General features: G+C 35.9%; 1 protein-coding gene across 1 annotated transcript in view; it reads right to left on the bottom strand.

Annotated features, from left to right (window-relative positions):
* Window positions 1-13,064, bottom strand: part of efl1 (elongation factor like GTPase 1) — a 139,457-nt gene that overhangs the window by 13,147 nt on the left and 113,246 nt on the right. Inside the window, exon 18 of the mRNA XM_016452221.1 lies at window positions 3,233-4,188. Within this exon, the coding sequence (XP_016307707.1) occupies window positions 3,233-4,188 (956 nt within the window). The remainder of the gene's footprint in view (window positions 1-3,232; window positions 4,189-13,064) is intronic.

A 13,064-nucleotide genomic window follows, 5' to 3' on the forward strand; every position in this document is an offset into this window, starting at 1 on the left:
CGGGTGAATACGTGGAAGTGATGGGGGAAGCAGCTCAGTGCCTGTGTATCTTACAGTTCAGCCCCAGAGACCATCGACCTGTTAACACTGTAGATGAGCGTGAAGCTCTCGCAATAATACTCGATGACAGACATCTATAGAAGGTCATGACCTCTGTACATCTGGGCCATGAACGCTCACATCTGTTACTGTGTTGTATAAAACTGTTATTGACTCGACAGTTAAAGGGGATGTATCGTAGAAAACAGGATTTTCCTTGCTCTTAAAAGAGATTGATGGACTATGTAGACATACTCCAACATTCACAACGCAAAGCTCCCTCTGCAGCCCACAGGGACTTTTTAGTGAAACTAAGCAGCAAAAACAGCTCAATCAGAAATCTATGAGCACATTAACATATGACCATCTACGCTGATGCATCAACACCTACTCAGTATTCAACTTGGCCGTGTTGCTGAACTTTAGCAGTAGGTCATTTATATATAGAAGTCCTAAAGAAACAGTAGCAAAAACAGCCTGTTTATTTGTAATGACAGTGATTTTGTTGATGGAGGTCATAGTAGGTAGAGTACTGATGGTTATTGCAGCCGTTCCTATTGCTGGATGATAATGTTATTGGTGGACCACAGATTTTAAAAATCTGATTACGAATAGGATGTAATGGTGGAAAAATTATAATTTTGCAAGGAAGCTTGACTCTAAAAATGAACATTAACTGGAGAAACAGTATTTAATATATAAATATTATTTATAAATAGATATTATACAAAGTATACATTCAAAAAAATGTCAAATTACAAACATATATATTCAGGGTTATAACTTTATAACCCTGAATATATATGTTTGTAATTTGACATTTTTTTGAATGAATGTATATATATATATATATATTTGTGTGTGTGTGTGTGTATACATAAATACACACACCACATACATTATGGATAGATATGGATAGATATAGACAGACAGACAGACAGACAGACAGACAGATAGACAGATAGATAGATAGATAGATAGATAGACTACACACGTTTTGCTGACTAACATTGTAAATTGGCTTACCTGCTACAAAAGTGTAGAATATTTAAGAGGCCCTTTAAGAGCTAAAATGTATACGTGTAAGACGTCTATCTCATCTGGAAACATCTGTAATAGATACACCTGGATATCAACAGTGTGACTTAGTTATCTGGACATGGAAAACATCCTGCCAGTGAAAAATGAAGTTTATGTATTTTATATTCAGAACCATTATCTTCCCTAACACACTCCAGCTGCACTCCCAAATACTTCTGCTCTCATCGCAGTTACGGAAACGAAATGCCTGCGCTTCATTTACAGATTGATTTACAGAAGTTTTTTCCCCAAGTGAACAAAAATGATCGGGAAGGTAATTTGCACCATTTGTTAAAATATTTACGTATTTTCTCCCCTTTGGCCCCATCCGATTGATTCCCTCAGAGGTTTTGGCTCTCGTGGGGCAGGATTCTCTTACCCCTTCAACCGGGTTCATTTCACACAGGCATGTCGGCCAGACAATTTAGCTTTTGTTCTGGAGCCTGGTGCAATGACGACATCACACCGGTACATGGCTGTTTCACATCAGCTTTCAATCAAGGACTTGGGAGAACTATTTCCTCTTTGCACGGTATATGGCCCTTTGCCCCATGTCAGAGACTGTGGGTTTATTTAAGGTACAGGTTGATTGGCATGTGCTTTACTGACTGGAATTGTTTAAAGCAACACTTCAGCCAAAACGTAAAATTCTGTCATCATTTACTCACCCTCATGTCGTTCCAAACCCGTCCTTCTTCCATGGAACACAAAAGGTGGATTTTTGATGAACATCTTTGCCACTCTTTTCAATTGAATGAAAGTAAATGACGACTGGGACTGTCAGAACGCAAAAGAGGCATAAAAGTACCATAAAAGTTTCATATGACTTGTATATTCCGAGTCATACGATAGTTTTGTGTGGAGAACAGACTGAAATGTAGGTCATTATTCGCACTGGGTTTGGAATGACGTGAGAGTGAGTAAATAAGGACTGATCTTCATTTTTGGGTGAACTATCTCTTTAAGTGGCCCTTTTCAGTTTCAGTTTTCCTAAAGAGACAACTAAAACCCAATGAAATAGTGTTTCTTTGCTTTGCTGCAGTATTTTTGATTCATACAGGAAAATGGGACCAGACATACTGATGACACTTAATTAAATTAATGAATCATGATCTGCTATTCAGCTAAAAATTATATTGGGTATTATTTAACAGGACAAAAATTGTATACAAATATAAATAATGTATTATGTCATCAGTACTTTTTGGTCGGTGACAGAGAAATATTGTAGATTTTAAATAGACATATCCACTTTTAGAGAGTAAACTAGCAAACAGATCATCTTCAAGCTTAACTGCAAAAAAAAAAAAGCATATTCTTAATGAGTATTTTTGTTTTGTTTTCCAGTTAAATATCTAAAAATCTTTAAAACATGACCTATTTTTCGAGAAGCAACACTACATAAGATATTAAGATATTGAAACTTTTTTTTATACTTTAGGTGAAAAACTAAATACAGTGCAGTTGTACAAAATACATTTGTATTAAATATACATTCATAGAAAACTAGCCTTGATATCTTATACAGTGTTGGTTCTTAACTACATTTATATAGTTTGAAGGATTTTAAGATATCTTAACTGGAAACAGTGTTGTTATTGCCTACTAAAACTAAATAGTTACAAATATTTTTAAAGCTATTAAAACTTGAATTGAAATAAATCTAAAATAAAATATGGATATTAGATGAAAACATTTGACTTAAAAAAATAAATGTTTAGAAATGTTGAGAACATCAGTCTAAAAAAATGAGAAAAGTTGCCTTTGCAACTAACTGAAATACAATGTTTACAATTAGTTTACAGTGAAGTACTAAAATTACTAAAACTAAAACTGAAAAATTAGAAATGCTACACAATTACAGAAACTTAAATTAAAATCAAAACTAAAAATATGAATATACAATTAATTTAAATATTCATTTATAAAAAGGAATACATTTTGTACATTTCTGTAAATTAAAAAAAAAAAAAAAGGATTTTTTTGACTTTTGTGACTCCATGATCTTTTTTAGACTGAAAGGCACAAAACTCTAATTTTGATTAGAAATGTTGTGCCTTCTTGACTGGATTAATCAAATGCTTTAGTAGAGACTGTATTAACTCATGCTTACCTAAGACCTCAGCAGTGGCCATGATTTCACATGTATACATGGCAGCCATCAGCCGCTGAGGTTTAGCTTGGAAGGCGAATCTGCAGGCCTCCTTCATAGCAGCGATGAGCTGCCCTGAGAACGGCCCATAACAGTCCACCGAACCCCCGGCGGCCCCCACTCTGCTCCTGCTTCGGTTAGAGCTCGTCTCGTGAACGTCAGAACTCTCACTTTGGTCGTCATTACTTGGCTCTGCAGGTTGGGAATCCTCATCGACTGAGTCTTGCTGAGCTAGAGGTGTAGAAATCTTCATGTGCCAGGTCTCGACAGAGAAGCAAACCCCCATCAAAGGTTCCTCACACATGGGACCAGAAAGCGTGGCCAGCTGGAAGCCACTCACAATGCTGTTGTCAAAGTCTCTGATCTCGGCCCTTTCGGTTTCCTTCTCTCGTTCCAGACACTGCCACACGGAGGGTCTCCGGTAGCCCTCGATATTGTTGAGGAGAATATTTGGCCCACACCGGCGTGGACCAAATGCCCAGATACGCTCCACGGCTTCCCTCCATTTGTGGCCTTGCAGATTGCTCTCCAACTTCACCTTGAAATCCTGGATGTTCTCCAAGATTTTCTGGTTGATGTCCAGAGTCTTGTCCTCCCAGGCGAACAGGCTGAACTGCTCCATTGTGCGGATGAGCTCTACATTGTCCTCCAGAAGGTGGGTGACTTCCTCAGGAAGAGGAATAGCCCGCACCCCGACTGTGGCCATCTTGTTAGGGGTGGTGAGCGTGACCAGACCGGTGGAATCCACCTGAACGCCTTCGGGATTCTTCATTTGTTCCTCCTTGACCTGGTGAATCACCGCCACCTTCTGCTGCTTTCCCAGGTCCTCGTTCACCATGTCCATTTTGGGAGGCCGGATCACGGTCTCACGGAACGGAATGATTGGTTCGGATGCACTGATTTCAATTTTAGCAAACCTAGAGGATAAAATAGCAAATAACAATCATGATAACAAAATAAACACATACATAAATAAATAAATAAATAAATAAAACAAACATGCACGGTCAAAAGTACTTATGTCATATATAGATATTTTTGCACTGTAAATAAAAAGACAAAAATAAAATAAATATTTACTTAATTTTAATTTTCTTAATTTACTTTTTTATTGTTTGCTTACTTATATTACCTGATTAGCATGAAGATTATTTAATTGACTAAATGTCAACTATGTCACTATATATATATATATATATACATATATACACACACACACAAACACATAATATAAAATATATAAATTTATACAAAATTTAAATTATACATTTTATTTATTTATAATTATAAATTAATTACAGATTATATATTGCAGAATAATTACTTAAATAGCAATATATAAATATATATTATATTATATATTATATTTTAATATACTGTGTGTTTGTGTGTATATATATATATATATATATATATATATACATACACAAGCAGTATATTAAAAAATATAAATTATATTACATATATATTCAACAATATTTACTTTAGCATAAAGCAGTATATATTTAACATAACATTTATAATAATTAGAAATATTTGGCATATGTATTAATATGGTATATGACTTACATTTAAAAATACATGTATCATTATTATACTTAAAAAAAAAAAAAAAGAATAGTGTGTTCAATAGTCTTAATATTACATATTAGGCTTTGCTGTATTGACATTGCTATTGAGAAACCCAATATCAATACTGACATTTAGTATTTTGACAACTCTAAAACACTGAATCACTGCACTAGATTACATTAGATTCAACTTTATTGTCTTTGTGCAGAGCACAACTACAGAGGCCATGAAATTCAGTAACTACCCAGGGGGGGGGGGGGGGGGGAAATTATTGCCGGCACTCAAGACTGGTGTTCAGCCAACGGTAAAAGCCGAGCTCCGATTCTCCAGCAGGTTGTTATGGCACAGTAAAATCTAATTTACAATGGGCCATTCATGCAGAAATTATTCAAATACACATTAATCTCTCTCTGTCTGCGTGAGGAAACAGACATAAACATTCTGCTGGAAGATACAAGCGCAATGATTCCTACGAATATCACACACAGAGTCACAATCCAGGCTTACTCAATATGTGTTATGCTTGCGTATAATGCATGATTGGATACATGATAACGGCCTAAATCTAATGAGGGACCTAAACACTCTGGGTCACTGGTTAATGGACACAGTTGGACACTTGGGTCTCATGGGTCACTAAGCTTTGTAAAGTGGAGCAGACGCTTGACATGATTGCTGTCTTCGTGGAGACATTCAGTAATCCAGTTAGATCCAGACGGCCACAGAACGGTTTGGGAAGCAGATAATCCAGTGGTAAATGTTTACTAGAAACCTCCCGAGAGCCGTGACTGTGCTGTCTGCAGGCGCTGCTGTCTCACTGCTCTCAGCTCCTGGTGAGATACGATTCACACAGTTAGCTTCCTCTTTCGCTGGCTGCTTCTTCAACCTCATTATTTTTCGTTAGTTCCTAACTCAGTTTCTCAACCTGTACGGTTTCATGCACCTCCACGGCCCCATCAGTAAGGCTTTTACAACAGAAATGTGTTCCTGTTAAGTCAAATTACACTAGATATCATGTAGCATTATCATTAACATGATTAAAATGGCCATAATTACAACAACAACACACTTATACTAAAACGATCAGTAAAGTGGGTAAACACTCACCACACAGCTTCCTCTCAAACTGCTTACAGAATTGGTTTAATTGGCTGAAACATTTGATGGGAAGTAAATAAGAATAAACTGTTGTGGAGAATTGTTTGGGATCACTTTTTTTTTGTAAAGAAATTAATACTGTTATTTAAGGAAGGAAATTAACAGTAAAGACATTTATAAAATGCAATTATATATAAATGTATAACTAAAATAAGTACTGTTCTATATTCATATATATATATATATATATATATATATATATATATATATATATTAGGGCTGTCAATAGATATTCTTTCTTAATCTATGAAGTAATCCTATCTGAAAACTAGACATTTAAAACATTGTTGGCTCATCAAAAAACAATATAAACCATTCAAAACAATTGTCAGCTGCTTTGTGACAATAGTGAATGCTTCAAGTCCCAAGTCCCATCAACTGTATGTGGCCCTGTGATTGATTAGATGAATTTGCTGACAGTGAGTGAATCAACAATTAGTGGCCCAGTGTACCTACTCTAGTTTCCATTTAGATGCACATATTCAGTGAATTTCATTGGTCTTAATAAGTGTCATATTAATATCAGAACTGCATAATAAACAAGCTTTACAATGACACAATCACTAATAATGGGCGAAACAAACTCAAGCGATACGTTTCCTTGGAATACATCAATAATCAACACATCAGAGGTGTTTAGGCAGTTAGGCATTTTCTGCTGAGGATGTGATGTCATCATGCCGTGACCTAGTTATGAAGGGCCTGAGGACAGGCGCTGTGTCAGAGGTCTGGACGAGCTATCGCTGACCTGCTTTGACACTGAGGTCTGACGGGATATTTTTAAACGCCACTCAGACTGTGGAGTAGATGCTGCAGGCGGCCTGACCTCAGACTCTCCTGACCTCAGCGTTAACCTCGACGACCCCTAAACCAACAGCTCGGGGTCTGATGGGTCTTCACCCCTGGCTTTCCTCTCATGCGGTACTGGTGTTTCTTTCTGACCTGAGGGGAAGAGCTAGTGACTAAATAACAGCCCATTTACTACAACAGTAAACCATCAGCAGACTGTCATCTCTTCTCCTCCAGTTGCAGAAATGGAGTTGTTTTGATTGGAGGAGGCAGATGTTTTAGGGGGTCAGATACACTGATTGCAGGACTTCACCTGTGCATCTGGAGGCCGCAGTGTTGCAATTATCATCAGTTCTGTCAAAACTGTGAACCTCGTTCCCTCTACAAAAGATGATCTTAAATCTACATAATTTATTGGGGTAAAAATAGAGCAAACTTGATTTTATTAATCCAAATTTTACTGAAAATTGAATAAAACAAGTAGTAAAGCGAGAGAGATTTGACATCAACTGGTAGAACAAGGTATTATATTTTGATGAAAAATCAAAGATCAATTTAATATACCTACATATAATATTGTGCACTGATAAGGAAAAATCTGTTAAAACATGCATTAAATTGACCAAAAGTGACAGTAAAGACATTTACACTGTTAGAATAGTCTGTTTTAAATGAATGCTGTTTTAGCTCTTCTGAATCTTGAAAAAAAAAAAAATAATAAAAATAAAAAATTCAGGATTTCATCACAGGAATAAATTAGATTTGAATATATATTCAAATAGAAAACAGTTATTTTAAATTGTAAAGATATCTCAGAATATTACTGTTTTTACTGTATTTTTGATCAAATAAATGCAGACTTGGTGAGCATAAGAGGCTCCTATATATATATATATATATATATATATATATATATATATATATTTACATCCTCAGTCCTAAAACTGAACAGCGCTATATAATGTGTATTGTTTGTTTTTTTTCAGGTTGAGAGCAACAATAATTGGCTTCAACAGAGGAGGCGCTAGCACACACACACACACACACACACACACACACACACAAACTGCTATAAACGATGTTCCTGTTATTATACATAATCTGTAGGTCTCAGTTGTTTGTGTTCACTGTAATAATTTAATCATAAACAAGGCACAGTTGCATGTTAAACTATTTATAAATGTTATGAATAAAAACGTGACAGAATAATACAATACTTGCATTCAGTATTCATATTACATTCAATCAAATTGTTAGACTAGAAACATTGTTAGGACTTATTCACTAGTCTACCCAAATCTAATCTAAACATGACTTTCTCATGACTGTCAAGTTGACTAGTTTTTTGAAGAAGAAGGAGGAAAAAAAGCAGGTGGGATAGATGGAGTAAAGAAAGAACGAAAGACAGCAGGCGAATATTAACAGGAACATATCTCAATCAATGGGGAGTTTAAGCATGTTTATATCTTGTGCATTAGCCGAAGCTTTTCCAAACCTTGACAAGACGGACTCCATTACAGTCCAGCCAAATTACACCGGAGGGATCTCTATCCCCATCAACGGCCGTTAAACGCGTTTGAGCAGAAATGTTAAAAACAAACTGATGAGTCTTTCCTTCACGACGCCTGAAAACAGGACAAAATAACACTGCGAGAGACGCGTTAGTTTACAGTCCCGCAGCTCGAGGCAGAGCACCAGATGGGGAGTGTGTGAGAGCTCATTTGTGTCTCCTTACACCATTACGAGGTTTTTTAGCGAAGGAACGCTGGTGTGATTTCACAAGCCAATCACTGTTCTAGCAGAGCCAAGTCAGGACCGTCCAGTTTAATCTACATCCACAAAACATGACATATCCCTCGCTGGCTTTCTCACTCCTTTGTGTTAATGTGACACTTTCTCACTCGATTTGTGCCCCGCTATCTCTCGCCGGTCTTAACTCAAACTGATTTTGTAGTACTATCAATGAGATGAAGGACCGTTTCTGGAACAACAAATCTGTAACAAACTGTGACACACGGCCAACACTGTACCGCAGCAGCATGTGGAAATAACAACAAAAGCCATTCTGGTGGCTTTCCAAACCTCCTGGCCAATTTTATTCTCATATAAAGCATAACAGAAGAGCTCTACTAGTCACCTAATTTACATTTAAAATGCAGCAACCAGTTGCATAAACAGTGCCAGGAGTTATCAAACTTCCCCAAATTACATAAAGAATATAAAAATAAAAAATTCAGGATTTCATCACAGGAATAAATTAGATTTGAATATATATTCAAATAGAAAACAGTTATTTTAAATTGTAAAGATATCTCAGAATATTACTGTTTTTACTGTATTTTTGATCAAATAAATGCAGACTTGGTGAAATCATAAACAAGGCACAGTTGCATGTTAAACTATTTATAAATGTTATGAATAAAAACGTGACAGAATAATACAATACTTGCATTCAGTATTCATATTACATTCAATCAAATTGTTAGACTAGAAACATTGTTAGGACTTATTCACTAGTCTACCCAAATCTAATCTAAACATGACTTTCTCATGACTGTCAAGTTGACTAGTTTTTTGAAGAAGAAGGAGGAAAAAAAGCAGGTGGGATAGATGGAGTAAAGAAAGAACGAAAGACAGCAGGCGAATATTAACAGGAACATATCTCAATCAATGGGGAGTTTAAGCATGTTTACATCTTGTGCATTAGCCAGAGCTTTTCCAAACCATGACAAGATGGACTCCATTACAGTCCAACCAAATTACACCTGAGGGATCTCTAGCCCCATCAACGGCCGTTAAACGCGCTTGAGCTGAGAAAGCTTTGGCGGAAATTTTAAAAACAAACTGATGAGTCGTTCCTTCACGACGCCTGAAAACAGGACAAAATAACACTGCGAGAGACGCGTTAGTTTACAGTCCCGCAGCTCGAGGCAGAGCACCAGATGGGGAGTGTGTGAGAGCTCATTTGTGTCTCCTTACACCATTACGAGGTTTTTTAGCGAAGGAACGCTGGTGTGATTTCACAAGCCAATCACTGTTCTAGCAGAGCCAAGTCAGGACCGTCCAGTTTAATCTACATCCACAAAACATGACATATCCCTCGCTGGCTTTCTCACTCCTTTGTGTTAATGTGACACTTTTTCACTCGATTTGTCCTCTGCTATCTCTCGCCAGTCTTAACTCAAACTGATTTTGTAGTACTATCAATGAGATGAATGACAGTTTCTGGAACAACAAAAATATTACAAACCGTGACACGCGGCCAACACTGTACCGAAGCAGCATGTAAAAATCACAACAAAAGTCATTCTGGTGGCTTTCCAAACATCCTGGCCAATTTTATTCTCATATATAGCATAACAGAAGAGCTTACCAATTACTAGTCACCTAATTTACATTTAAAACACAGCAACCAGTTGCATAAACAGTGCCAGGAGTTATCAAACTTCCCCAAATAACATAAAGAATAACTTGTTTCATTTGCATTTTAGGTGACAATTTGCATTGCGCCTCAAAACAAACGCACTGAATTTCTTTCCGTCTTCGAATGAGGACTGGTAATGTATTCATGAAACAATTTTTTGCCCAGTCGATATCCAAATGAGCGAGGATGCTGCAGTTTTTGTGGGAATGGACCCAGTGGAGTACGATAAAGTCCACTTTCCTCATCTCATTTCTGAACTGTGTATTTAAATCAGGTCTTTACCCTGATAGCTCAAATATGTTGTTGGATGTCCACTTTCTGCATTTTCATCTGGAAGTATTTTCTGCGAAAATGTTCCCTGTTCGATGTTTATGATCTAGAATTTAATTTCAGTTTCACTCAATGCACATTTGCACTGCAAAAATGACTTCTTAAGTTTTCAATTAGGCTTTTTTGGACTTGTTTCATAGATGTTTTGATATTGTAAATTGAAAACAATCCTTCAACACTGCATTAGCTATCAAGACTAATTTTGTATGAATGTATCTTTAATACAAGTGTATTTGGTCAAACTTCATTGGCACATGTTTCACTTAAAGTATAAAAAAAGTAAAAACGAGTGGAAAAAAAAACTTCCAGCGCAGTAAGACAAAATACACATAACTTCAAAATACAATCGCATGCAGCGTGTTGCTTCTCAAATTAATTTAACTTGTTTACAGGATTTTTAGATGTTTTAATTGGAAAACAAAAAAACACTGAATAAGAATATGATTTTTTAAAAATAAAATACAACTAAGTTAGATGATGACAATATTAGATGAGCTGAATTGAATTCATTCAGGATGATCCCCATTAGTGTATTACAGTAATGATAATTTGCATATGTTGTCATGAAAACACTGCCATTGAAACATTGCAAAAACACCTTTATAGTTTTAAATCGGGCTTATATATACACTGTAAAAAAATATTTTTCAAGGTTGCAAATAAAACAATTATTTAAGTACCTTTTACAAGAAAATGCTATTTTAGTCTTTTTAATTTGTCTTTCAAAAATGACTAATATAATATAACAATATAATATAATAATTATTATCTTTTTTATTTTGAAGTAAAATACGACTTGTAAAAATAAAACGTATTTCTTCATGAGACTGGCCTAATTAGAACTATTAGACAACCTATACTAGAAATAACCAAATACAAGTCCACAAAATTGCAAACAATCAATTGACGAATTGATCATCATTACGTGTCTTAAGACCCACAGTCTGACCTAGTTAACTTTGGAAAATATCGAAGAAAAAGTCCACTAATGATAAGCGAGGGCAGATGTGATGGATTAAGCAGCTAACGCTCCAACTCCAACCAATATTTAGCATGTGGTGCTGTTAATTTATGCAGATATGCTGTTTATACAAGGTAAAACTCAAGGGCAAGCTAAATGCACCCTGGTGTCTTATTAAAATGAGAGAAAACATCTTCAGCATTTTAATTATGAGGGTATATGTCAAATCCAACATCAACACATCAGCTCTAGGCTATTCAGTTTAACATATATGACATTAATGCTTGATTCGCAATTAATTAAAAATATAAAACCTCCTATTGTAAAGTATTGCAATTTAACACTGTAATATAGTGTACATAAAGTGCTGATTATCCAATCAGAATCAAGCATTCCTGAGAAAATGCACTTGTTTTTCTCAAAAGCATCTGAACTGCTGCATTCACAATGTCACAGCAGCCAAAAAACCTCCAAACAATCCAAGCAAAAAAACGGCAACTTGTCTGAGTCATGAATAAGTTGCCGAGCCAGTTTGTGTTGAGAAGAAGCTCTAGAGGTGTGAATCAGTCTAAGCTCTGCTATAGTACAGGAGGCTCAACGCTCAGAGACCGACATCAATAGATACTGATCCACCACCACCACAGTGAGACACACATAGAGAGAGAGAGAATGATGGATGACTGGAGAGATACAGTGAGAGAAAGAGAAAAAGTACGAGATGATGGAGAATGGGGAAAGGAAAGGAGTAGAAATCTTTATTCCAACACAACACAGAGATCTGAATGTTTTGACATTCATTCATATCACATACTAAAGCATGCAAATCAAACATGAAATAAAAGTGGACCCTATTTAATTTTTCAAGTTGTGTTGTAAATGTTTCATCAGTGCATGTTATTCTAAAGAAAAGATTAGATCAAAATCGAATGACATTCTCTGCTTATGAAATTACCTTTTTATTTCTTCTGACGTAACCAAAGCCATATGGGTGTAGTAAAATATTAACCAATATTATAATAGCCTTTTTTTCACAATCTGATCAAAACCCCCAAGCGTACCCCACACTAATATCCAGAAATATGCCACATTATGGAGGTCGAATGTGTTGTCAGTGCTTTATGTTGTTTAGCACAAAAAACTGATATACAGCTCACACATGAATAAAACACAGCAGAACCCAGTCCAGGGTGGGCATCTACATGACAGGTGTCATATTCTGTCTTCTGTTCTAATATGCAGTTTAATTTACCTGCAGATTCAACAACACAAAGCTCAGATCTCACTGGAGACCCCAAAGCTATAGAGTAGGGCTGGGTGGTTTGATGGTACACACATCATATGTATTTTACAAAGACTGGTAGATTTTTATGATAGGCTGGTACCAAGGCTCACAAAGGCTGCATTTGCATGATCAAAAATACATATAATAAAAAAACGGTAATATTTTGTAATATTATTACAGTTTAAAATAACTGTTTTCTGTTTGAATATATTTTAAAATGTCATTTATTTCTTTGATGCAAAGCTGAATTTTCAGCATCATTACTCCAGTCTTCAGT

This window comes from Sinocyclocheilus anshuiensis, unplaced genomic scaffold (genome assembly GCF_001515605.1).
Source record: "Sinocyclocheilus anshuiensis isolate Anshui unplaced genomic scaffold, SAMN03320099.WGS_v1.1 scaffold579, whole genome shotgun sequence".
Classification (NCBI taxonomy): domain Eukaryota; kingdom Metazoa; phylum Chordata; class Actinopteri; order Cypriniformes; family Cyprinidae; genus Sinocyclocheilus; species Sinocyclocheilus anshuiensis.